This window comes from Orbicella faveolata, unplaced genomic scaffold (genome assembly GCF_042242905.1).
Source record: "Orbicella faveolata isolate gen_17 unplaced genomic scaffold, um_ofav_v1 contig_25, whole genome shotgun sequence".
In the NCBI taxonomy this organism is placed as follows: domain Eukaryota; kingdom Metazoa; phylum Cnidaria; class Anthozoa; order Scleractinia; family Merulinidae; genus Orbicella; species Orbicella faveolata.
In genome coordinates, this window is record NW_028301553.1 from 30,457,482 (window position 1) to 30,482,600 (window position 25,119).

General features: G+C 40.2%; 2 protein-coding genes and 1 pseudogene across 3 annotated transcripts; all 3 read right to left on the reverse strand.

Annotated features, from left to right (window-relative positions):
• Window positions 1-239: 239 nt before the first annotated feature.
• LOC110052184 (uncharacterized) lies at window positions 240-7,160 on the reverse strand (annotated as a pseudogene). Its single transcript, XR_016208409.1, has 5 exons — window positions 5,113-7,160; window positions 4,741-4,785; window positions 4,160-4,222; window positions 3,787-3,936; window positions 240-2,619 (listed from the first exon to the last, which is right to left on the reverse strand). The product of XR_016208409.1 is annotated as an uncharacterized LOC110052184 (transcript).
• Window positions 7,161-7,273: 113 nt separating this feature from the next.
• LOC110059165 (uncharacterized) lies at window positions 7,274-10,960 on the reverse strand. Its single transcript, XM_089293552.1, has 5 exons — window positions 10,394-10,960; window positions 10,211-10,255; window positions 9,188-9,250; window positions 8,324-8,473; window positions 7,274-8,019 (listed from the first exon to the last, which is right to left on the reverse strand). Exons 2-5 carry the CDS (start codon window positions 10,233-10,235, stop codon window positions 7,541-7,543), a joined length of 717 nt encoding a protein of 238 aa, XP_089149678.1. The 5' UTR covers window positions 10,236-10,255; window positions 10,394-10,960; the 3' UTR covers window positions 7,274-7,540.
• A 4,462-nt stretch (window positions 10,961-15,422) lies between these two features.
• Window positions 15,423-25,082, reverse strand: LOC110059201 (ankyrin repeat domain-containing protein 42-like). The gene is made up of 17 exons (XM_089294994.1): window positions 24,975-25,082; window positions 24,747-24,901; window positions 23,741-23,848; window positions 23,428-23,473; window positions 23,089-23,162; window positions 22,666-22,743; window positions 22,404-22,461; window positions 21,518-21,615; window positions 21,350-21,419; window positions 21,211-21,243; window positions 20,651-20,776; window positions 20,250-20,306; window positions 19,754-19,846; window positions 19,383-19,460; window positions 17,570-17,696; window positions 16,998-17,139; window positions 15,423-16,420 (listed from the first exon to the last, which is right to left on the reverse strand). Exons 1-17 carry the CDS (start codon window positions 24,979-24,981, stop codon window positions 16,268-16,270), a joined length of 1,503 nt encoding a protein of 500 aa, XP_089151120.1. The 5' UTR covers window positions 24,982-25,082; the 3' UTR covers window positions 15,423-16,267.
• Between the last annotated feature and the right edge of the window lie 37 nt (window positions 25,083-25,119).

Here is a 25,119-nt window from a genome sequence, read left to right on the forward strand (position 1 = left end):
GTACAAGATATGGTACGAATGAATGCCTGAACGTTACGGTATCTTTCTCGGACAAAAGTTCAAACAAAGTAGGAGGATCAGTTCGGTTGAAATGTTTATACGAAATAAAGTTCGCTAATTGGAAATTAAAAGTAATTTTAAAAAAGTCCTTTATTCGTCTCACGTTTAATCTAACAATCTAACAATTTATAAAGCTCAAAACTGCAAAACGCAGATAACATGAATCAATGAAGCCGACATGTCATTCAAATAATCTTTAATACTCAGCCCACAGGTTTTCATTCTTTTCTTCATAGCTTGTGTATTTCCATGCTTATCTCATTATCCTCTTCAATCAATCAATCAATCCTTTATTTGTTAGAGCAGGTTTATAATTACAAGATTGAATGAACAATATTGAATCGGCAGCCAAAAGGCTGATGTGGACCTGCTTATAATAGTAAAATAACTAAAATAAAAATAAAACAATGATTAGAATTAAAATACCTTATTAACTTAATAATAAATAAAATCATCTGTCTTGTTTGAAATCAAAATGGCTTCTTTATTAAAAGTTGTGGCGTTTGGCTGTTGTGTTGTTTGGCTGCATTGTTCACAATAGCGACGAAAGACATTTAAATGATCTTAGCCTGCAGTACAGGCGGATTAGCGGGCTCTAGTGCCATACACGAGCGCGCGCGAAGCGCGAGGCGAGAAAAATCCGCCCGTAGTCACACCATTGTTTATGCTCTGCCGTCCCCTGGAAATGATTGGCATGAAAGAATGAGAGAGAACAAAGCAATTCAATTTACTGCCGCGAAAAAAATGTCTCAAATAACCAATTAACAAATGTATACATGACGCAAAACAGTCAACAGACGTGAACATCTAAATTTAGCTAAATTTAAATCATGTTGTGCCGAAACGAACAAAGGAGGTATAAACCTAAACATCGAGCTCAGGAGACGAAAAGCTCGAACAAATTCAGGATGGAAGAAACATAACTTTGACGACACAGAACGGATCTCCAAGACTACAGCAGTCTCTGGCGACGCCGGACAAAGCTAAATACGATCCGTGGTGAAAAGCCATATAGCTTAATTTAACACAGTTTTAATCTAACAACCGGGCACGGCATCACAATGTAGAATGCAAGTAATCAACATTGATGCTCACCGACTTTGTCCCTCCAGAGGGAATGATTAAAGAGATACATTTCTGCAATAGAAATGAAGCAAGACAAACCGCACTACTTTGCACATGGCAAATTACAGAGCTGTCAAACTCTACAAAGCGATAGATAACAGCTGAAACTATGCAGAGCTCTGACGTCTACTTAACAGTACAACGGCTCTTCTCCACTTTTAGCAAAATCATCCTGATAATACAACATTAAGTGCCCTTCAAAAACAAGTGAAGAGCAAAATAAAAGGTTGAGAAGCTGGAATTTATAAGAGAACGGCAAATGTAGAAATGTCACGAGCCGTAGCAGTCCGTGTAGGCCTGTCACTCGAGTTAAACACATTTTGTTTTTTTCTCGCGTCTGACGTCACGTGGCTTAAAGCAACCAATCAACAAAAACCGTTCACCAGGCGAACGGTTGGAAGAGCATAAACAATAGTGTGACTACAGGCGGATTTTCTCGCCTCGCGCTTCGCGCGCGCTCGTGTATCGCGCTAGAGCCCGCTAATCCACCTGTACTGCAGGCTAAAATGATCTTGTTGTTATGTCTTTGCGGCCATGGTGTGAGCTAAGCCATAGTCATAGAGGGGACAGGTTACGAAGCCCGACAAACATTAAAGGAGCAAACAAAGATTTCAAGATTTATGTTGGAAGGTCCGCGACCGTGCACAACCTTTTGTTTTGCGCTCATACACTATGCATGAATAATGTAACCAAAACGTTTCTATTGGTTAGATCCTCTGTACAGAGTAAACAACTATCGTGTTTTGTGCGCGATCAAGGCCAGAAAAGCGAACAAAAACATAAAACAAAGAACCTTGTGAGGTTTCATAACCATTTCCTTTCATTATCTGTGGCCAAGCCTAGAAAGGAATTACATTTATAATTTGGTTTACAGAGAGTAACATTTTGGTATATTACTAACAACCATTACAGCTCGACTATGTTATTTTTGTTTCACATTTTGGTGAGCTAACTATTTAGTACAAACAACACAGGTCAGTTCATATCCATGAATGTACGGCTTGCATGGTAAGGTCGCGTGCCCACAGTTACCCTGTACTACGTATAACAAAGCCCCATCTGTGTCTCTGTGGCTCCCGGGCAAGACCTCGGCATCTACGTCGACGCACACAAATTCACTAGGATGGGCATGGTCGTAGTGAGAGGTCATCAGATACCCATAATACTCTCTGGTCCAACCTGAAGGACACTTGTTGGTTCCAGGAATCATCACTTGGGACCCACGTGATCTGACGTAGCACACAGCACACGGTGCGTCATGCTGATGAAGACTGCCTGTGGTGAAGCCCGCGAATGATGTTTGGTATTCAGTACCGTACATTTCTGCTGTACCCTGCCACCCACTCTGGAACTTGTCATAAATGGGATTGTCGGTGAGACAGACGTAGTTAGTGCCACCGCCAGTGTGAGTGTAGTATCCACCACCCATTGCGCCTGCATCGAAGGCAAAAGACATGCATCAAATAGTAGCGGAGCTCTGTTGGCCCGAAGGGCTGCCAAGCGGAGCACCATACTCATATAGGAAAGAAAAGGGAACCCATGAATTGATTTTCTCTTGATAATCATGGCAAGTGGTATTGCTCGTGAGTTCGTAGGTACGGAGGCGACGACGGAGTCGCGCAAGATTGCGGTCATACTCTAACTAATAGATTGACAGAGAGATGCAGCCTTGGTTTATAGCGTCCACCTTTGATATTGGTATCCATACTATGGTCAATTGACACCTGTCAAAACAAGGTATCCGCTGACCAGTATTACGTGACCATATCGTGGGTTTAAGTTAAAAGATCATCAAGTTCTCGTGTTTTTTGAAGTTGATCAATGACCAAGTGCTGGTTTTCGATCGGATCGCAGGCTCATGGCAGGTTAACATGTAGTCAGGGTCGGGCTGTTCGAAAGCCGGTTAACGCTAACCGAGGATTAAAAGTTAACCGAAGAATACATTTTTGCCTATTTTTTTTTCACTGATTTTGTTTTGTGTAGTCATACATACTCAAAACAGAAGGCCAAACAATTTACAGAGAACCTCGCCGCAAAGTTACAAAACTCGAATCAAAATTCTAGCTTATTCTGGGTTAGCTTTATCAGGCTCTGAACAACCCAGGCCAGGGGCTCCGCCTTTAGGCCTGGCTAAACCTACATATTAAACCGGCCCGAGCAGCAGAGAACAGAGGAATGATTGACCGTCTGTGGAAAAGATGGAAGCAGAAAGTGATGAGTGAGTGCGTGACAACCTGAGAGATGGGCCTAAGAACCTGGTCAAAGGTTGCCAATGAAACAGTTCAATTGAGAAATGATTCATCTCCTCCTCCCCTCTCTAGGGGGATGGTTTAAAAGACCTCGTTAGGCAATCTCGGTGAAATTCATAGGCTTCAGTAACACGAAAGACATTTGACAAGAGAGGCTTGAGGAGGTACAATGGGAACTGGATTTTCCTATGTTTTTACTGGTAAAATGCGGTCGATTCAGGCCGATCACGCCGAATAAATAATTGAGCAAAAACTAAGTTGCAAAATAGGATGCAAAACCTCTGGGCCCGTTCCCCCGTTCACTTCAGGGCCCTCTTTAATTTATTTAGATACACGCCTTTTCTGTCGATACCTATGTACACTGTAATGGCATCTCCTGAGCAGTTCGTACGTCCCCAGCGGTTGTAACTCACACCTGACAGCCCCGGTCCTTCTGGTCCCATTGTTCCTTGAAGTCCAGCAGGTCCCTGGGGCCCAGGACCTCCTACTCGACCAACATCACCTATAAATTTAACAAAAAGCAACAAAATGCGTTGTTGATTTCACAAACATCCGGAAGTGAAACCGGGAACTTTTTGAAAGCAATAAACAATCAATCGTAAAATATCCATGTCAGAGGACTCTTCTCAGACTCTTGACCGAATAAAGATTAAGGGTGGATAGACGCTACGGACTGAGTGAACCAGAAAAGTTTTCCAACATTCACGTTGGCTAGCTTCAAATACCTTTTGGTCCCGCAATTCCTCGAGGTCCCGAGGGACCTTCTCTTCCATCTCTACCGTCCCGTCCTGAAAATTTATAAATATATTGACTTGCTACTTTCTTTGCAATTTCAACTGAGAAATCAAATAACGTTACATAGTATGTGGTGACTACTATAGTAACAACAGGAAAAGAATCAAGCTAAACTGAACAGGCAACAAACCAATGCAAACTCACTGGCATGAATCTAGGCAAGCGATATTCTAAAATCTTCAATCCAGCTAACAGATCTGGTGTACACGATGCATCTGCACTTTGAGAACCAGCTGATAAGTTATACGATGAGACTGGGTTGGTCGCTTAGCAACACAGAGTAGTGTGTAGTAGTATTTTGGACGAGCAAACAAACTACTGAGACATAAAACTACTTAAACGCAACACTGAAGTCGTACAGGATTCTCCTGCTCTAGATCAAGTCACTTTTGCTACCACTGCACAAAGCCTCGTTAATTGAGAGTTATTCGGTCAAATGAACAAGGAAAAAAACAAACAAATCAAAAGGCAAGCCGACTCTAAATAGAGGTAAATGGAAGATGTGTATTACCAGCAGGTCCGGGAGGTCCTGGCATTCCATCTCTTCCGTCTCGACCTAAACAAAATTTCATCCAATCAAAAAGTCTTTCAGTTGACCTTTAGCATTCAAAACCAAATTTAAGGTCTACAAGACAGACAGCGTTATCATCGGTGGAATCGGAGATCGATCTATTCCTAAGGGTATGGCTATAGAGAACTAATATGATTGGCAGATTTTACTGAATGTGAATCAGTAAATGACTATTTACAAGTGTCTTTTAGTGCATTCTGTCCCCTTTCTTTAAGATATTTTGACAATGTTATGACGAAATTCGTGATCAATAACAGGACAGACGCATGAAAAACTGAAGTTAATTTGTTAAGAGAATAATTGCCTACTGACCTCGAAGCGTGGACCTGCTTTCCAGTGCGATAATTCTCTTGGTAAGGTCAGCCAAAGTCATTGTTGGATTAGCATTCCGCTTATATCTTACGTGCACAGCGCTGGAGGATTCTTTAGCGTCATTCTTGAACCGGACTTGTTTGAGTTCTTCAGAAATTTCACTGAGCTTGCTTTCAAGTAAAGACATTCGCCTTTGCATGGACACCAGTGACACAAACAGTACGGCAATGCAAGAGAGCATGCTCAATATTGCCCATGAAATACACAAAGCGACGAAATCGCTCCGAGGTCAAACATTTCGTAGGTTTCCGCTGCTTACTTATTTCTTCTTCCATTTGAGTAAGTGAATTCAAAATTCTACCTGTGAGGTATCAAACTGAGTGTCAACTTTTGAATCCGACTGAAGGGAGGCTTCGTCTACTTGGAAGGTGGACCTTTTGTGCAGACTATAGATACATAGCACGTAATATCACGATTGATATCACGATTCATGTCACGTGTAGAGTGGCCTTGACATCACTTATACCGTAGTAATTTTAGTGATTTCGATTTCATTTACAGTTAGTTTCTGTTCTTCTTCACCTAAAACATTGTGCGCTATTGCATGTCTAGAGTGCTAGCTAGTACGAAGGAACCAAAGTATTATTTTTATGTTTCTTATTACTGTAATTATCTGTACTATTCCAAACATGTGGCTATATTACCAGAACTAAACTACGTGATTCACAAATGGCACTAAACTGCACCGAGCCAAAAGAAAAAGATTTAAAGTGGGTCAATTTTTGCGTTGCCAAAATGGTACTATACGAATTGCAGGTTTTCATGGGACGTTGTAATATTTCAAAATAATAAAAAGAAAGAAAAAGAAATACCTATCCCTCTGAGTGCTAAATCAGAGAAGACACTCTAGGAACGTAATGTTTTACAAAGTTGTACCTTGACAGGATTCTTAAAATGGCGGTCCGAGAATGCTGTCACGTAAAGGTCAAGAGATGCCTCATCTTTTGAGTTTTTGCCAACTCAACAGTCCTTATGTTAAACTAAGTATTAATTTCAATGTATCCAGAGTTCCAGAGTTCCAGAGAGTCAGTGACAGATGTTTCTATTACTTTAGAGTCACCATTTTGGTTTCCTCCGATGGACTCCAACATGGCGTCTACAAATACACAGTTCTATAAATTTGGATGGAAGATTTTCTCGAATAACACGGATTATATATGAAACCCCCACAGACTTAAACCTCGGCAAGGAAGTTTATATATTAATCACAAACCATATCATGTCCGGTCACATTCTTGACTTAATCATCAATGGTTACGAAATACGTTTTTATTTAACTGTAACGTGCCAGAACACACCAACGGCTGATGTTGGTCATTTAACAAGTTGCAACTGGTTATGTAACTCAAGTGACAATTTTTTTTTTACAGGAGAAACTTAGGCGCTGGCTGATGGTTGTTTTTCTCTTTGAAATAGCAAAGTGAGTCGAAGATCAAAGGAATGCCTTCAAAAACCGCAGCTTTTCAAACAGGACACTGCTTTGAGGAAAAATACGAGAAACTGGCTTTACCGTGCTCAGTCAACGCACAGCACTGTCAAATTCAGAGCCCGCAGTCGCATTTTTGAGCTCCCCAGTGATAGGAAACAGACAGAACGTCCTGTTGCATTTTAAGACTGAATAACATTGCCAATTCTTGATGGAAGACGGCAAAACGAAAACTCTGGTTTGAGGTTAGATGTAGAGACAGTAATCCAAAATTCTTTTGGCTACCAGCTCATGATCGCGTTGGTGTTCAATGAGAAGACTGTTTTGCGCTCTATAGCCTGCGAACAGGCTCCCGGCGAATTCTTCAATTTCGCGCTCGTCCGCTCCCTTCGCTCGCCAATTTTTTTTACCTTCTTCGCCAGGAGCCTGTTCGCAGGTTATGAGTTCAAGCCTTGCCAGCGTAGACAGTCTTGATTCGAGTACATATTCGAGTGTTCTCTCTTCATGCTAGGAAAGCCTGGTGCTGGGAAAGCTTAGCACTGTTTTAGCATGCAACGGGCAGTGATCTCCAAACCTTCTCAAGAACGCTCTCTTGAAGTATGACCCAGGGAAACTGAGTGAGTCACATCAAGCATTAACTATCTTCTAATAAACTAAACATACGGGCCAAAGAAATCTTGTGCGATATTCCTATGCTTAGGATGTTTATTTGTGTGTAATAGTTGAAAGTTACACAGAGGCTGTCAGTCTCTAAGATCTAGAAAAAAAAGGCGAAACATTGCATTCAAAGATATCACGGCTATCTTGGCATACAGCAGGATATCCAGGCTTTGAAAGTGACATTTGCAATTTGGTTTACAGAGAGCAGTATTTTTATTAATTGCTTACTACCTTTCACCGCTCGAGCAAATTATAGTCGCGTTACATTTTTCAGTGAGTTAACTATTTAGTACAAACGACACAGGTCAGTTCATAGCCATGAATGTACGGCTTGCAAGGTAAGGCATGGTCACAATTACCCTCTACGACGTACAACAAAGCGCCATTTGTGTCTTTGTGACTTCCTGGCACAACCTCGGCATCAACATCAACGCACACAAATTCACTAGGATGGGCATGGTTATAGTGAGAGGTCATCAAATACCCATAATACTCTCTGGTCCAACCTGATGGGCATTTGTTGGTTCCAGGAATCATCACTTGGGAACCACGTGATCTGACATGGCAGACAACACACGGTGCATCGTGTTGACTAAGATCGCCTCTTGAAAAGCCCGTGAATGATGTTTGGTACTCGGTACCGTATATTGTTGCTCCATTCTGCCATCCACTCTGGTATTTGTCATAAATAGGTTTGTTGGTGAGACAGACGTAGTTGGTGCCACCGCCTATATGAGTGTAGTATCCACCGCCCATTGAGCCTACAAGCAAAGACATAGGAACAAGATCATATGCTGATCCGAGCAACAGAGTGCACGTACAGGAACTAATGACTGACTGAGAGAAAGTTAGAAGCACAAATTGATGAGGAATCCAAAGGGATGGATCTGAGGACTTGGCCATAGACCGCCGTTGAGACAAACCAATTTTGAAAGAGTCAACCCCCCCCCCCCCTCCACTCCTTTGTTGTGAGAAGATTTGCCATATCACCTCTTAGACTTGCATGGCATAGCGTTTTGTCAGTGTTCAATTATTTACTCAGGTCAAAGCGCTTTCTCTCCTTACCTGTGTACACTGTAATGGCATCTCCTGAGCAGTTCGTTCGTCCCCAGCGGTTGTAACTCACACCTGACAACCCCGGTCCTTCTGGTCCCACTGTTCCTTGGGGCCCGGCAGGTCCCTGGGGCCCAGGATTTCCCGGTCGACCAACGGGACCTGTAGTTTAACGAAAAATCAACACGGTGTCGTTTTAATATTATATAGCAAACTGGTTCAAGACAAAAAGGTGAAATTTGATTGGTTCCTGAGCGTTCCAAGTTTTAGAATATGGACTGCAAAAATGGCTCACTGACGAGTTAGTTTCGGGGAACTGCTTTTTAAATAAAAACATTGCGTAAAAGAATATAGTTTGTTGTAGTTATTATTATTATTATTATTATTATTATTATTATTATTATTATTATTATTATTATTATTTTCACATTTGGCGCACAATTCTTGTTCACATAATAACTTTCACGAAAGCAACTCACGCGGTGCGCGTCTACCGAGAACGGATCGTTAGGCCACAGTAATTTTTAAGCAGAGACTTTCTAATGAATACGTTCGGTCTGGCAGTTGAACAATATTGGTCTCGTAATTTTTTGCAAGTTTCTGGATCGAGCTGCAGGCTTTGCAACTAAATTGGCAAAATAGAACTTGACCAATACATTGCCCAGTCGGGTTCTCAAGCTAAATCAATAGCAAATATTGATTATTTTGCTTGCAACTCAAACATCCTCGAAGCGGAGGCAGGGGTTTTGGATGGAATGAAAAATCAATCGCAAAAAATAACAACAATAACAACAACAACAAAGCATGCAGCGGACTGTTCAAAGAGTAGGCAAATGCTACAAACTAAGAGAAACGAGAAGAGCAAGCTTTAGATACCTTTTGATCCAGTAATGCCTCGAGGTCCCGCGGGACCTTCCCTTCCGTCTCTACCGTCCCGTCCTGAAAATTTCAACATCCTCTCTGTAATTTCAAACTGACGAACACATTTGACAATTTGTAACAATAGCGATAGATTCAAGCCAATTGAGAGGCAACAAGATACCGAATCTTACACTGTAATGACTGACTCCCATCTAGAAAAGCGTAAATTGCAGATATTCTAACAAGCCAAGAGGCTAAAACCATTAATTATGATTATTTACTTAATTTCTTTTGATATAGTACTAGTATGCACTGACTATATTTATATTTCAAGAGGCGGCTGATAATTATATATGGTAATCATACCATGTAGCCGAGAGTGGTCGCTTAGCTTCAGGTTGTAGTGTGTCCGACAGGCACTGTTTGATAGCTTAGATACCTGAGAGGAAACTTAGGACTGGGATCAGTCCCCTCCCCTTAACCCTCCCACCCCTCCCCACTCCTAAACGTAGTAGTATTTCCGACGTGCAAAGCAAACGACTGAAGCAAATACATCTAAACGCAACGCTTTTTTTTTTATATCTCCCAACTCAAATACGTGTCACGTGTCACGTGTCGTGGGTCAAAACCCACTAACTCCGTAAGGAGACAACGACTTGAACTTTGGACTTTAGACTCGTGATCAAGTGGTGACAACAAATTTGTGTAACAGCCGGCATCAAGCAAACGATTTTTCGCAGCTTTTATTTTTATTTTTATTTTTATTTTTATTTTTATTTTTATTTTTGAGTTGGAAGGTATGACTGGCCAAAAGGGAAACTGTGAGTTGCTTGGTTTATTGAGAATTCAACATTGGGGTGACGTACAGGATTCTCCTGCTGTGAGTGCATGTACCTGGGTAGAGTCACATCACCTTTGTACAGCTATATACAATATTCAAAGTTGCGTCAATACAAACAAATGTAAAAGCAAAGAAACAAAAACAAACCAAAAAAGAAGGCTATTCTGAATAGAGGTAAACAAAAGTTTGTTCATTACCAGCAGGTCCGGGGGGCCCTGGCATGCCATCTCTTCCGTCTCGGCCTAAACGAAATTCCATACAATCAATATTTACAGCTCTATCATCGGAGGTCGAGCTATCCCTTTAATTTTGACTTAATTATGTACACAAAAATAATAAAACAAAACATAGAAACAAAAACTGAAAAAATGTTTTCTTACCTCGGAACGAGGACCTGCTTTCTAGTGCGATAATCCTCTTTGTAAGGTCAGCCAAAGTTGTTGTGGGGTTTGCATTTCACCCATGTCTTACGTGTACAGCGCTGGGCGATTCTTTAGCCTCATTCTTGGACCGGAGTTGTTTCATTTCTTCAGAAATCTCACTGAGCGTGTTTTCTACTAAAACCATTCGCCTTTGCACGGAGACCAGTGAAATAAACAGAACTACGATGCAAGAAATCATGCACGCAATTGCAACGAAGTACACGAAGCGACGAAATCGCTCCGACGGCAAGCGACTCGCACGTTTTCGTTCCTTACTTAATTCTCGCTCTATTTAACCTCAGTAGAATTCAAACCCCTAAATCAAAATTAGGCAAAATTGGACTCCGACGGCAGAGATGTTCCGTGTTCGCGGAGAAGTCAGCCCCTGAAAGACCCTTCACTTATTACGTGCAACTATCGAGAAAGGCCTTTATATATCGTAGTTGTTTCAGTTGGATTCGATTTCATTTTACAGTAAGTGTCTTATCGTTCTGATTGTATTGTATGTCTGAAGCCGGATAATATGACGTAAACCGAACGTAAAGGAAATAACTCGATTTTCATTTCCCTTTTTTGGAGGGGATGCATGTACCCTTCCTAACAGTCACTCTAGCCTGCGTTGCACGGGCTGAAGGATGCTACTAACATGTAAACAGCCAAATATACATGTAGCAACTTACCCTAAAATAAGGTCGTTGTTGTTGTTGTTTTTATAAATATGATGATGTTTATGAAACGTGACAGAGCACACGGACGAGAGATATCGCCGATCAGCAAAAGAAAATTGCCACAGGTCACGGGGCTCACGTAACAAGCTTTCGGTAATTATGCTGACTCATAGTTCTTTTCGTTTGGAAAGACAAAGTAAGTCAAAGGTCAAATGAAACGAGGAAGCTTTCTAAGCGAGACACAAAGTTTCGAGGTAAAATGAGAGAAACCAGCTTTACGTGTTTCATTCAGCAGATCAAAGCCTACAGTATTAGTCGGGTTTTTTTTTTTTTTTTTCAGCATTCAACGTGAAATGTCTTTCACAATATGAACAATAGCGCTCGATGAGCAACATGTAAATAAAGCTGGAAATTAAAGAAGACAGCTTCGCATTTCAAAGGCTGGTTTTTCACTAGCTTATAAGCAAGAAGGCGGCCTTAGGAAGATGCTGTACGTGTCAATTATCGGCTTATGCTGCTTGTGTTAGGGAATTCTCCTAAAAACAGCCGCTAATGATTATCAACAGGTTTTTACGCCTGCCCATTCGATTGGCTGGAATATATTATTGGACATGCCTACGTGCTATTAGGTTTAGCTAAGGTTTTGAGCTACAGCTGAAAGAGGCGAAATTTCACATTTTTCTTAGTTTGGGAAAAATCTATCTTGGGGGTCCATAAAGGAGCAAAAAACATTAAGGCCAATAGCCAGCCATATTAATATCGACCAAACAGGTATGGTCAATCTAAAGGATTTATTAGGGCACCATTTTCTTGCGGGATAGAGCGGGCAGTCCCGAGCGAGAATAATAGCTCCATCTTGCCGGATCGCGCGAGTAGGCGATCAAAACGCTAGACTTCGCTCCTACCGTAGGCTCGCGGAGCAAGCCATATATAATAAGTAAACTTCGGTTCCTAATTGAGATTTGCCAGTTTTGTCGCAAATTGATCGTCGCCTTGGAAAAAATCGAATAGGCCATTTCCGAGTTGCCACATTGCGTTTATGTTAAAACGAGTCTTCGGGCGAAAATGCGTCCCATCTGTAAGTTTTGCGCGAGGTCGACTCGTTTTGAAACAGAGGCAAAATGCAACTCGGAAATGGCCTTTTAAATAAAGGCGAATATGTATACACACTCAGTGTTTACATATCAGTACAGTTCACCGTACAATAGTCGTTCGTTGATCAAGGAAACAAGATGCCGTTTGCAGGTCATTGAATCGATTCTGCCCAGTGATAACACCGTGAGCAATGTTACATTTATAAAGCGATCAGATGACATCGTGAAAATACACGGGGATGCTTATCCTCACAAGTGTAAATAACATAAATGAATACATACCGTTGGCCGCGCGGAATGGTTTTTCATGGCTGCTACTAAACATGCCTTAAGGCTCCTCAAATTTGGTTGGTATCCTGGGAGGGGGGGGGGGGGGGGAATTCCTACATGAAAAGGTCGGGAATGCCCGTCGGAAAATTTGAATTAAACTCTTAAAGGCGACCTATTTGGGCATAGCTCAAGCTTTATTTGATCCCTAAAAGATACCACTTAAAACGGAATAGGCTGGATCACCAGCTGCTGATCAGGAAAGGGGCTTGTGCCAATAGACCGGACTCAGGCTTAAAAAACGACAAACACTGAGCATTTCTTTTTTAATTATTATTTCTTCAAATGCATCCTAAGAGATACTGTGGCAGCTGAAAATATTGGCGTTATGTCATCGACACCCTAAGTGAGACCAAAATCCTTGATTTACACCCCTAAGCGAGATGACGAGAATCACCGACCTTTTCATTTGGGAGTTTCCTCCTAGGGATTGGCATGTCATACCTGTAGCTTTCATAACGTCTTAACACAGAAGACAACGGGTTGAATATTATTAAAATAAATACTGTGATAATGCAACTCAGTATCTACCAATGGGAAAGAATTCATACGTTTCCAAATTTGCTATTACGCGAAGTGCAAAGGTTACTCTAAACGGCAGGTTCATGAAGTTTGCTTTTCACTGTAGCGTTCAATAACATTGCGCCTTCATAGGCCTGTGCTAAAATCACTTAGAATATTTCATCTCTGAATAAACCGTTTAAAATCACTGTCGCATGTAGTTACAGTTATTTGGAAGCCTTTTAGGGCTAGCAAAAAGAATTTTACGAAATAAAACGTAACGTAGCTTTTAATAACGCTTGAAAAAACACAAGAGATTGAAAACAGTTCAAAAGTAAACAGGAAGGGATTGTTTTAGTGCAAAGTTAAGCGCTTCAGTGGAGTGGAATCTAAACTAATTATATATTAACAAAATGGGCAAGAAAGGCCAAACGGTTTTAATTATCATTTGTGAACACCTTTGTCGAAAAACTGGTGCTTTTGTTGAAAAAAGAAATTACTTGTTACTAAAAGCCAATTGGTCCCTTGAATTTAACTGTCATTACGGAAATAAAGCAGGGTTGTTTCAATTTTAATGCTTTTCAGTAATTTGGCGATGTGTCTGTGACCGCGAATCGAGGTATAGAAGCGTGTAAGATTAAACCCCTTCACTAATTTAAAACAAATTACGAAATTTTCAAACCAAACATTACAGAGAAGAGTGAAGTGGCGAACACATATTTTTAACATGGAAACAGTATTACACGTTTGGCCAGAACCGAGTAGAAAAAAATAGCAGCACTGTTTATCCTCTCGGAGTGAGAAATGGCCGCCGTGCTTTTCAAGTACACCTTCGCTAAGGCAAAATCTTCAAGCAAGGATCATAGCTCTAATTACCAGAGGAGATCAGTCGAAGCATTTTTGACAGGTAATGGCTGGCATTCCGCTGGGAATCAAGTGTTTCATTCTGACCCCTCGTTTGGCACTGCTAAAGAACAGGTGCTTTCTCAAGCTAAAGCACTCCAAGACATCGAAGAACTGATAAAGTGGAAACCATCGCTAAAGGAAAGTTTTAAGGACACCCTGATAATGGTGGGCCAGGTTTACGATATCGACTCCTTGTTGAACACGCCCGAGGTTGTCAATGACAAGAAACGCGCAGCAAAAAGTCAGAATGGCAAGAAATCACTGCTGCTCGATTTGAAATCCCCTCGAGAATACTCGGCCACAAAGAAGCCCGTTTCTCCACACTGTTGTAAGCCCGAGTTCGATAGCACTAACATAACGGCAAAACCCACAAAACTCGGTCAGTCAAGCGTCGCTCCAGAAAGCCCGAAGCTCAAGGTGTCCCGTCCCACGAGTACTCGCCCGATGGGTTCAGCGTCGAAAGTGTCAAGTCGGCCAATTGTAAACTACCCCAAAGCACCTGTCAAAACCGCAAAGAACACCACGGCCACAGGTATGTTGATCTCCGGTCGCTGCTCAAGCGATATCAACTCCAATCTGTTATCCGCACTAGCACACCGGGCCGACACGGCGTGCGACGAGGACGATATGACACCGCTCTATCTCCCTTGCCTGGAAGGGGAAGACGAAGGGGAAGCTGAAGACAAGCTGGGCGTAAACAGACGCCAGGGACAGGCGTACGGATGTCGCAGGTACGGCAGCTATCACGTAGAGACATTCGTCAAGATGGACAACTGCGCCAGGAAACTCTGCTGCACGAATATCAACGTGGATCCGTCGGAACGTGTCTTGGTCTAAGCACGCTCTATCTCCATCGGAAAGGGAGAATGAAGGCAATATGGGTTCTTTGATTGGTTAATTTTCGGGATCGTGGCGTACAGTACGGCCGCTTTCCAAGTGCTTGGCCTTAAAAGTTTCTCTTCTCTTGAAGGAGAGATACGCATTTCAAAAAACTTGTAAGCTTTCTTTTTTCGTAAGATACGGATCTTACGAAAAAAAAAAAATCGCATCTTAGGGTGCGTTCCTTTGGGGTGATCTGGATCAGGATCAGTGATCCAAGATTATTTAGGTCAGGGTACATCAAAGGAACCCATGAATCCACTCTGGTCACAGATATCCTGATCCAGATCAGCCCTAAGGGACTCACCCTTCCCAGTACGGGTCTTAAATTTTTAAGTCAGTTCTCGTCACGAACTGTAGATTACTTTACGAAACTCGATCAATAAGAAACATTTAATATTCCTTCTCTAAGCTCTTAGACTAGCAGTGGAGTCGGCAGTCGCAGTGGTACTACTGCATGGCAGGAGCAGTAGCGGTAGCAGTGGTAGTGGCGGTGGTAGTTACAGTGGTTGTAGTCGTGGTATTGGCAGAATATACAATAATATACAATTACTGTATACAGCATACAAATTACTTAACGCGGTTATACAAATTGCCGGAACTTAAAGAGAATTAGACTCTTCGTACCTTTATTGTATCATTACTGAGTTATCAAATAAAGACAGTGTAAAACACACAAATCACGCACGATTATTTACTACTGCGTATTTACAAGTCTATATATATAAGATTTTATGAGTCCGTGTGAAATAAATATTGACTTCACAAACGGGCGATCAAATTAGCCAGTCTGAGACACTCTTCGAGATATTGTACAAACCACGAACCCTCACAATCAAGTTAATAAACAGCCGGTTTCTCTTCAGAGTAATTTTTAGTGGAGTATCGATAGTAATTCAAAATTGCTTTCATTGGTTTTGCTTTACTACAAATGTGAGTGGTTTAGAAACCTCGCGATACTTATCTAACCAATGAGATGCAAAACAACCTTTCCCCTTCGACCATCAATCGCGACTTGATCGCTCCCGTTCTGCCGCGCTTGACGCTGGTATAGTGTATTTGTTTCATGTTTTCATTGGTTTGTTGTATTCTGTACGTTAATCGTGATTGGCTATGGCTTAGCATTCGTTTTATTTGGACTTAGTCTGTCAAGCGAGGCTGTAAACAAACCGCAAGGAAAAAATGGCAGGATTACACGTGGCTATATTTTTTCTTTAGCGTCACGCAAGACGGACTGAGCGAAAGTGGAACCGTACTCGTTGTCTATATTCGAACTTCATATTTCAAGCACAAAGGTGATAAGGAGGAAAAATTAAAACCGTGTAGCCATTCGTGCACAGGCTAAAAGAAAGACCACAACATTCAAAACAACTTTTTGCGTACAAAACATCAATCATCACTATATACAGGGAAAGAAGATTTCATAAATATTTGAATATATTCTTTTATGTGATCGTTCAGTCTTTATCGAGGCTGTGAATGATTCTTGGACTCGACACTCCTCTTCTGACGAATATCCCACTAGTTGTTGTATCTAGTCGCTTGTTTTTCTTTTTCTTGCGTCTTAGTGCGGTCTGTTGATTTGTGGTGGAAGATCGTTGAAATTCAGACTGCAATGTCAAAAAACAAATAATTACAAGACGAACAAAATAGGAAACAGGAAAACGTAGCTAGACGCAAAACATGATTCAAAATGCAATGCAAAATAGACGGTCAGAGGAGAGGGTTGTACAAATCTTCTTGGAGGCAACAGTAAGAGTTAACTTCAAGTTGATAATCCAAGAGAGAGGGCAGCAGTACGAGAATACGGGACCTATAGGTAGGTCCGTTACAGCAGGCTCGAGTGCAACGAGGTTTTTACAGGGGAAGACTGAGAGCCGAATCAAATCCCATGAGAGTGGTCACATGAAACAAGAAAAGCACGAAGATAAAAAAAAAAAAAAGAAAGAAATCTCAGAAAACAAAAGCAGAAAACAAATTGTAAATTTCAATTAATCTATAACACATGAAGAAAAAGAAAGAAAAAAGGAGCGTTCCCGTGCGATTTTATTCCCAACAATAAGTTTGAAAGCTCCCATTCTTGTATCTACAATTTGACATTAAGACAACAAGTCGATAATACGCGCCAAGAAAACAAAAATTGACACAGAAATGTCTGCGCACTCTCTAATAAGGGGAAACACTCACCGCTGTAACATGTCTGCTACGCTCATCCTCCAGCTGAAGAGTCAGAGTGTGAATCTGAGCCCGCAGTTTGTCCATTTGGGCTTCAAGTTTCTCTCGTTTTTCTCGCTCATACTCAAGCTGAGCCTCAAGCTCGCGGATAACCCTGAATCAACAAAACTTAAAAGTTAAGACCATTTGTAAGACGCTGGGATGGGTAATATCTTGTGCATTGATAGAGAAAGGGTTCCAAGTTAGGTTAAATCCCAGAGGCTCTAGTTGCATGATGCGCGCTGTTTTCGCCGTTAAGGTTGCGATGTAACTCAAGTATTCCGATAACAACAAGCTGACATCAGCGCTTTTAAATACCGGAATACCTGAAACTCAACAATAACGATTTCATTAAATTGTAGAACGGTAATCAACAAATGACAAGAACTCAATGAGACTTTATAACGGCTAACAATGGCGAAGGATGAAAATGAACACTCGGGGATCACTAGGTTACGAAAATTAATACGCAACAATAGTTTAACCGAACAATTAATTATCTGCAAGTTATTAATGTGTATTGATAGACGAATGCTTTCACTGACCTGGCACTTTCTCTCTCCTCTTCATGTTTCTTCTGATCCTCATCTAACACGCCTCCCAACTGTCTGTAGTTCATTTTAGCCACGTCCAACAGGTGAGCTAGCTCGTCAATCTTACGCTTTGCCCGACCTGGTAACCCAAGGAAAGAAAGAGCTATCAAAGTTTAGTAAAAGTCTAGTAGCGCTCTATCACTGATTGGCCGCGTTACTCACTATCTATTCTGCGGTAGATAGTGAGTAGCCTAGCTGTGTGCGGTTGTTTACAAAATGACGGCCGCTTCCTGGAGTTTTTGATTTACGGTTACTATGATAGTAAATAAGTCGTATTGCTTGAAGAAGAGTTATTTATTTTACAGTAAGTGCATGTGTATAATAATATAAGGAAAAACGAAAAAGAAAAGGGGAAAAAGTGGTAAGACAGATCAGAAAGGAAAGCATAGCCGTCACCCAAAAAACGAAACTGTATACGAGCAGAGAGAAAACAAAGACAAACGCGTTCGACGCTTGATGAATCAAAGAGAAAATGTACTATGGGATGAAGATCAGAGAACATCTCTACATAGCACATAGCAAATGATAGCAAGTACATTAAAAGCACAAGAAACGAGAATAGGGATATTAAAGACACACGGGTTAACACGGTGGAAAGCTTACTTCCTTGTGGGACTATTCAAGTCAGCAAGTCAGCAGGAGTTGATCTACATGTCCCTTCAAATTCTCCCAGAGCTGTTATAGACAATTTATTACGAACGAGGGAGATAATTTCTACGATGAACTATGGGTTTGATTACAGTTTTAAGATGAGAAAAATACAGCAGGAGACCTTAGTATATGTTGACGAAACCAAGTACGTAAAAGTCAAGGCTGATCTTGGCGCTAACATAGTGCAGTTGTTGATACCTTGAGCATCTTCAAGTCGTTTCGACGTCGTTTCCTCGACAAGATCATCCGAGGTTTCCAGAGGAAGAGATGGAGGGTCATTACCTTCCGGATCTCGGTCGTCATAGAGAAGAAATGGAAAAGCTACAGAACAAAGTGGAGAAAGGAAACAATAGCAGAATAGAATGTCTCCAACAAGACACGAAGGCGGCAGAAGACAATTTTGAACGTTATGTGCCTTGACCGAGCAAACCAAGAAACCAAGTCTTAAGTTGACGAGTGCAATTGCAAGAGTTACAAAATTGGTTAAGGCAAAGTAATGTCATCAGCATGGAAAATATAGTAGGACAGAACAGATCAACAGAAGCGTTCGTTGATTGCAGTCATCTTAGCAAAGAGCCACGTTGTTTGTTCCTTTTCGACAAAGTTGGCATACTGCTTACCAAAAATAATGACAGAGAACAAGAGATGCATATGAAAACATGAAAGGATCTAAAAGAGGTGGGGGGGGGGGGGGGGTCGACAAGAAAAACAATGCCTCTACCCTTAGAATAAAAGAGGTACAGGTAAATAACAAGAACGAATGAAAATGGAGATTTTAAAGAGGTGCAGGTCAACTGGTATGGGGTAGCAGTACTTCGGTAGTAACAAAACAAGGAAAAGTGGCGATACTATAAAATACTCCTGGTATCAAGACATTGCTCTGGATTGAAACTGACAGAAAAGGAGAGATAGATTGAAACTACTAATACTGAAGGTCAATCAGCATTCCATGAAAAGAGGAGATAAGAGCAGGTTTTTTTTAGTGAAGGGCGAGGTGAGAGCGGCAGTTCGCGCTCTTGGAAGTCTGTCACGTAGAAACTTTACCCACTTCCACGGAAGAATTTTGATTTAGTTTTAAAAACTGTGAAAGAAGAACCGGGAATTATATTAACACCTCTAGCTTCAGCTTTGGACTGCGGTTCGGAAGGCTTGAAGTCTTCGGCTCCTTCATCTACGAAGTTTTCTTCATCATCTGATGAACAAGAAAAAAAACATAAACCGGTGGTAAATCACACAACTACAAGCTGCAGATTAGAGGAATGTTATTCTATAAGATTGCACACACACACACAAATGGATACACATAACATGGATAAACGTTTAGTCGATTTGCCCGACAGTAAGTAGAAATCATATACAGGCAAACAAACTGTCGGAAGAGAAAAATACTGGCTTGTTCTTGGTGCTAGAAAGGAGATGTGAATGGTAGGAGAAAAGGGAAAATGCCTTGATTAAACAATTTCGTTCATTTAGTGAGTCATTTACCTGAGTCACCGCCCAGAATAGCAATACAGCCCAGCCGACCAAATCTACGAGCAACGTCTTTGGGCGTCTCACCAGCAGAGTTGATAATCCTTACTGTAAATTACAACAAACACAGAAAGTCTTATAAGTGCGAGTACATGAAAGATCATATATTTGAACTGCGAAGAAGATATGAAGACATCAATGATCATCGCAGTTAAATATATACAGCTTAAGCAGCTGTGAAGTCAGGCTTGAACGGGATTCGAACCCATGACCTCTGCGTTCGCGGTGCAGTGCTCTACCAAAGGAGCTATCAAATCAACTGGGAGCTGGTCACGTTAACAATATGACCATTTTTTTTTTCTTTCTTTTTTTTTTTTTTTTATGGTTAAACGACATGCTTTTGCAAGCATGAAATGTTTTCAGTTCTGTTTCCTGTCTCTTGCAGCGCATGTTGTAAGAATTCAACCTCTAATAATTACTTTACAAGGGCTTCGCACGCAAAATGACTCACAGTTTGCTCCATTTTCAACAAGCCACTGTAAAACTTGCACATGGCCATTTCCTGCCGCTGTAACAAAACGGAAAAAAATCAATGCGAATAGTGTAAAGCGTATGAGAACAGCTTATAACCTTATTAAACTTATGTACGCATCAATCTTTGCAGATTAAATTAACGGCTTCCAAAATCCCAAAACATTCTATGGTTTCTACCTGGCCCACGGCAACACTGAAATGCTGTAATTTAATATAATATACGCATATGTACGTTCTTGTTGTACATCAATTTGTGCTTTGCTTTTGCTCTTCGTTTGAATGTATTAAGTTGTTAAACTGGAGGAAAATGCTGTAATCGACATTACCCCTTTGAACGAAATCTATTTACAGCACCTCAAGGCTACTCGATCCATGTACCTTTATGCGAAGGAGTAGATCCGTTGTCGTCTCGCTCATTCACAGAAACCACCCCAGTCTCTATCAACATCTTCAGCTGGGCCAGGTCACCATTGTATGCTGCGACATGTGCCGGGAAAGCCAGGTCTGAAGAAACATAAGCGTGCAAGTAAATAACGTAGAGAAACAGGAGAAATAATTCTGCAAAGCCTGAGAGGCCAATTACGCTGTACTCTTAGTTACTTTGAAGAAAAACAAAAGGCTACAGAATCTGCTTTACATGTTCTATAAAATTTGCAAACGTCAGCACTGTTGATCGAGCTACTTTTCTTGGAACAGATTCCAATGACTCTTTTAAGTATCATTTTCAACAGATCATGCTTGACAACTGGTCAAAAGTTTTAAGTAGCGGCTGGGAAATAATGCATTTTTCAAGTAATGGCTAATAAATAGGCCAGAAATTTTATATGGAAACTGAGAAATCGCCGAAGATTTAGCAGTAAAAAGTATGGATCGAGCACGGTTGAGACAAAAAAACCTGGTTGTTACAGAGAGATAGTCTTAGTTAAGTGTCAACTTACTTTCCTCGTCTTCAGGATGTAGCAGGTCGTATTCTGAAAAATGTAGAAAAAATAAATTAAGGTGTTTATGTGAAGGTGAAGGTGGAGTGAAGTACACTGGACAATAACTAAGTACTTCTTGGTGAACAAATTGACTCACCTACTGCATTCAGGTAATCAATACAATCCTTTTTGTAGAATTGCTGGCAAAGATTCTTAGGTGTGTCACCCTGAATGAAACAGATGAATAAAAAAGACATTATGCAAATAAGAAAAAATGACACCAAAGGCAAGGAAAAGAAAAAACAGGATTTTGTAGTTTGTGCACCTGATCATTTCGAGCATTCAAGGTGTGATCAATACTTGCTCCAGCACAGACAATAAACTTCAGACAAGGAAGATGACCTTCACTCGCTGCCAAGTGAGCTGAACAAAGAAAATAATATTTAGCCAAAATATGACAAAGAACATTAAAATTGTATTAAACTGTTTGCTGTGTTTTTGCTTCTTTAATTTGTGCTTTATTGTTATTACTATTATTATTATTATTATTATTATTATTATTATCGTTATTTTCATGAGTACCATGTGCATCATGTAATGCGTCATCAATTTTGAGGTCAACCATTCAAGACGGAGAAATTATGTGCCCATTTAATTAGAGGGACAAAAGATACATGTCTAAACATAAATGTTAAAATTTCAGAGCCTGAGAATTTTTTCAGGTCATTTTTCCAGTAGTGTTATGGCTGCATTTGAATCTTTCATTCTTTCATAAAGTTTAATTATTAAAGGAAATTCTGCACTGTGAATTTTCTGAGTTTATTAAAGGTTGTTTCTTGGCCATTAGCTCATACATGGTTGCTTTCTGATGGAATATGAATGAACAGTGTACATGCATTATATGCAAACATTGGCAAGTACATTTTAAGGGAATAGAAGACACAAGTATAGCCATTGATTTTGACGACAAATCTTCACCAAAGCTATGCTCCTGAAGGGCTGTAAATAAGGGCTGTAACCCGTAACACCTGCTACAAGTATGTTTGATGGGCCCTTGATGTTACGGGTGATCTTGGCTATAGTTGATACAATTCACTCAAAAGGTAACAAGTTTGTTACGGGTGTGAATATCAAGGCTACAGGTGACTCAGTACTTGATGACAGCCCTAATGCTACAGTGTACAGTTAACACTGTTATTTTTTAACAGAACCTGGTGTGCTTCCAGAGTGATCCACTTCATCCACACTTGCACCCCATCTGGAAAGAAGCTGGTGACAAGTAGAGACATATTATTTTGTTGTTTTGTTTTTTTATAGAGGTGAAATAATGCTAATTCCATTTACCGGTACTTACCAGTACATAACAGAGTTTACAGTGAACACTACATTTTGTTCTTTGAACAGACATTAACTCAAGGTGTTTTAAATTAATATATATATATTTTTTTAATTTTAAAAGAGTAGCTAACTTACCTGAAGACAGCCTAATCGTCCATGGAAGGCTGCACAGTGTACTGGAGTCCAACCCATGTTATCAGTAGCATTAATGTCCTGGAAATGGTAGGAATGAGATTTGAAACAAAACTAGAAAACTAGTAACATATTTTCCAACTTACACCACACACAGGAAAACAACAACAACAACACAACAAGCAAAAAAACCTTGGGAAATGAAAACCGTCGATCACTGTAATTACAATTTAGGTACTGCTCGCACAGCTTGTAGTAGACTGACACTACCCCTATGCAAGCTTGCTAAATTTGTGTTCTAGGTATTATAATTGAGACATTTATAATATGAAATCAACAAATTATAGATTCAATTGGGTTCTTAAATTAACTAACAATTAATTTTAAGTACTAATAACTAAAATAATTTACATAACAGCCACTCACCACTCCATGCCGCAGAATTGACTGCAGACAGTAAGAGTTGCCATGAGCTGCAGCAAGATGGGCTGCAGCACAACCTGTAACATGTAAGTTGAAAAGAAAGCACAGTACAACAACAATAAACATATTTTCTCCTCATGACTTCTGCAACTACCTGAATGGCTGAACTTTACATGTACTGTAGATACCCTGTCTTTTAAATGTATGAATTCATAAGTAATTTATCACTGCAAAGAGAACTGCTCACATGCACAGTTACTGTTTTATATCCGGTAAAGTAAAAAAAAAAAATAACAGACACAATATGACTGCACAGAGCATCCATTTATTTGAACTGCGTACCTCGATTGTCCTTCTCATTGAGGTCAGCACCATTTGCAGCCAAAGCCTTAAAGATAAATATTTCATTAAATACATAAAATTATTTGTCAGTTGTGTTTTTAAAATGTTCACCCACAGTCTTACAAAACTTAGCCTCATTTACAGAACTTAACTGCCACTTACTATAGTTGGTTTACTTACTGTATGTGGCACAAATTCAGAACAATAATACGTACGTCATACATCTAACACAGGCAAACCTGTCTCACATTGTACTATTAACACTGTTTAAAGACTGCATATAGCATAACCTACAATTATTAGAATGTTGTACCTGTAGGCAAGCATCTTGTCCTCTGATGGCTGACAGATGTGATGGTGTCCATCCCTGGGGAGTTTTGTCTGAATGATCAGCTCCATGCCAAAGTAACCAATGTAAACACTAAAAAAAAAAAAAAAAAAAAAAAAAAAAGACCTAAAACAACAACAACAACTCTGCAGACAACTCTCCTTGTCTCTTGTTGTCAGAGAACTTCTCAAGACCTAAAAACAGTATGTATGCAGTTAATCATTTATTATTCAGAAGCCTCTCTCTATATATTTTTGTGCTCCACTCTTTTGAGCATTACATATTTGTCTTTTGGTATTTATGTACATGTTCTATAAATATTCATGCAACGTAGAGATTCCTGCATGCACTCTGAAATATCATGAACAAAACAATTGTGTAATGTGCTATGCTTTGCAGACTGACTTCATTATCACAAATACAATTTATTCAAAATGCATCAACTTAATTTTGCAAATTAGATGGTCTATCAACACAATTAATAAATTCTTTAAAACACTGGAAAAAAATCTGTTAGGTCAATAGTTTCCTTGTGCAGTCTCTTGTAATAAATCATTCATGATGTCAAGCCATTTTGTATTAATTTTCAAGACACATTCTCTTTTCATCTTTTTCTTTTTTTTTTTGAAAAACTCGAATCATAGCTCATTACAAATTAATGTTATCCCCATAAGCTGTAAAGACATACTTAACCACAAAGTGTCAATAAAAATCCATTAGATGTAAGCTCTTACATTAAAATTAATTCTATTATTTCTGAACATAATTGACACAGTGTTTGGTATGAAATTCTCAAACATAAAATTATGTCACAACGACTGTGCAGTATATCATTAAGTGCCCCATATCCAGTGGAATGCACGTGAACTGATAAGAAATCATGTACATTGCACATTCACTGTTTACACTGAGTAATTATGCAATTAGGTTGTATGAACACTCGATACAACAATTTTGAACAATTTTACCGAGCATGCTATAAAATTCGTACCTCTAAACTTCCATGATGAGCTGCCCAGTGTAATGGAGTGAACTTAAACTTAGAATCAACATCGTTGATTCCAGCTCCTCGTTGAACCATGCTTTGAAGCTCCAACACATCGCCATAACGGACAGCTTCGTGAATATTAGCGAGACGAACTTTCTCTGCAAAAATAGTTTCATTGGGTATCAGGAAATTGGTAGTTTAGACGACAGTTCACTGAAATATCACAATTACCTGGCATATTGATATATTTATACACCGATTTTCAAGGATCGAGGAAAAGTATCAACATTCGAACATGGCGGTCTATTACAACAACTCCTGTTGCCATGTCGAACCCCGCTGTCCACAAAAACAGCGAAGCGGCTCAACTTCCTGT

Bases quoted from the DNA above. Each gene is read 5' to 3' on its own strand.
- LOC110059201 (XM_089294994.1), bottom strand. The intron at 22,462-22,665 runs GTAAGTTAGCTA...ACTTGTCACCAG, and splicing joins GACGATTAGGCTGTCTTCAG to CTTCTTTCCAGATGGGGTGC. The intron at 21,244-21,349 runs GTGAGTCAATTT...TACATTTTTCAG, and splicing joins TGATTACCTGAATGCAGTAG to AATACGACCTGCTACATCCT.
- LOC110059165 (XM_089293552.1), bottom strand. From the start codon at position 10,235: ATGCCAGGGCCCCCCGGACCTGCTG. The intron at 9,251-10,210 runs GTAATGAACAAA...TGAAATTTTCAG, and splicing joins AGGGCCCCCCGGACCTGCTG to GACGGGACGGTAGAGACGGA. The intron at 8,474-9,187 runs GTATCTAAAGCT...GTTAAACTACAG, and splicing joins AGGCATTACTGGATCAAAAG to GTCCCGTTGGTCGACCGGGA.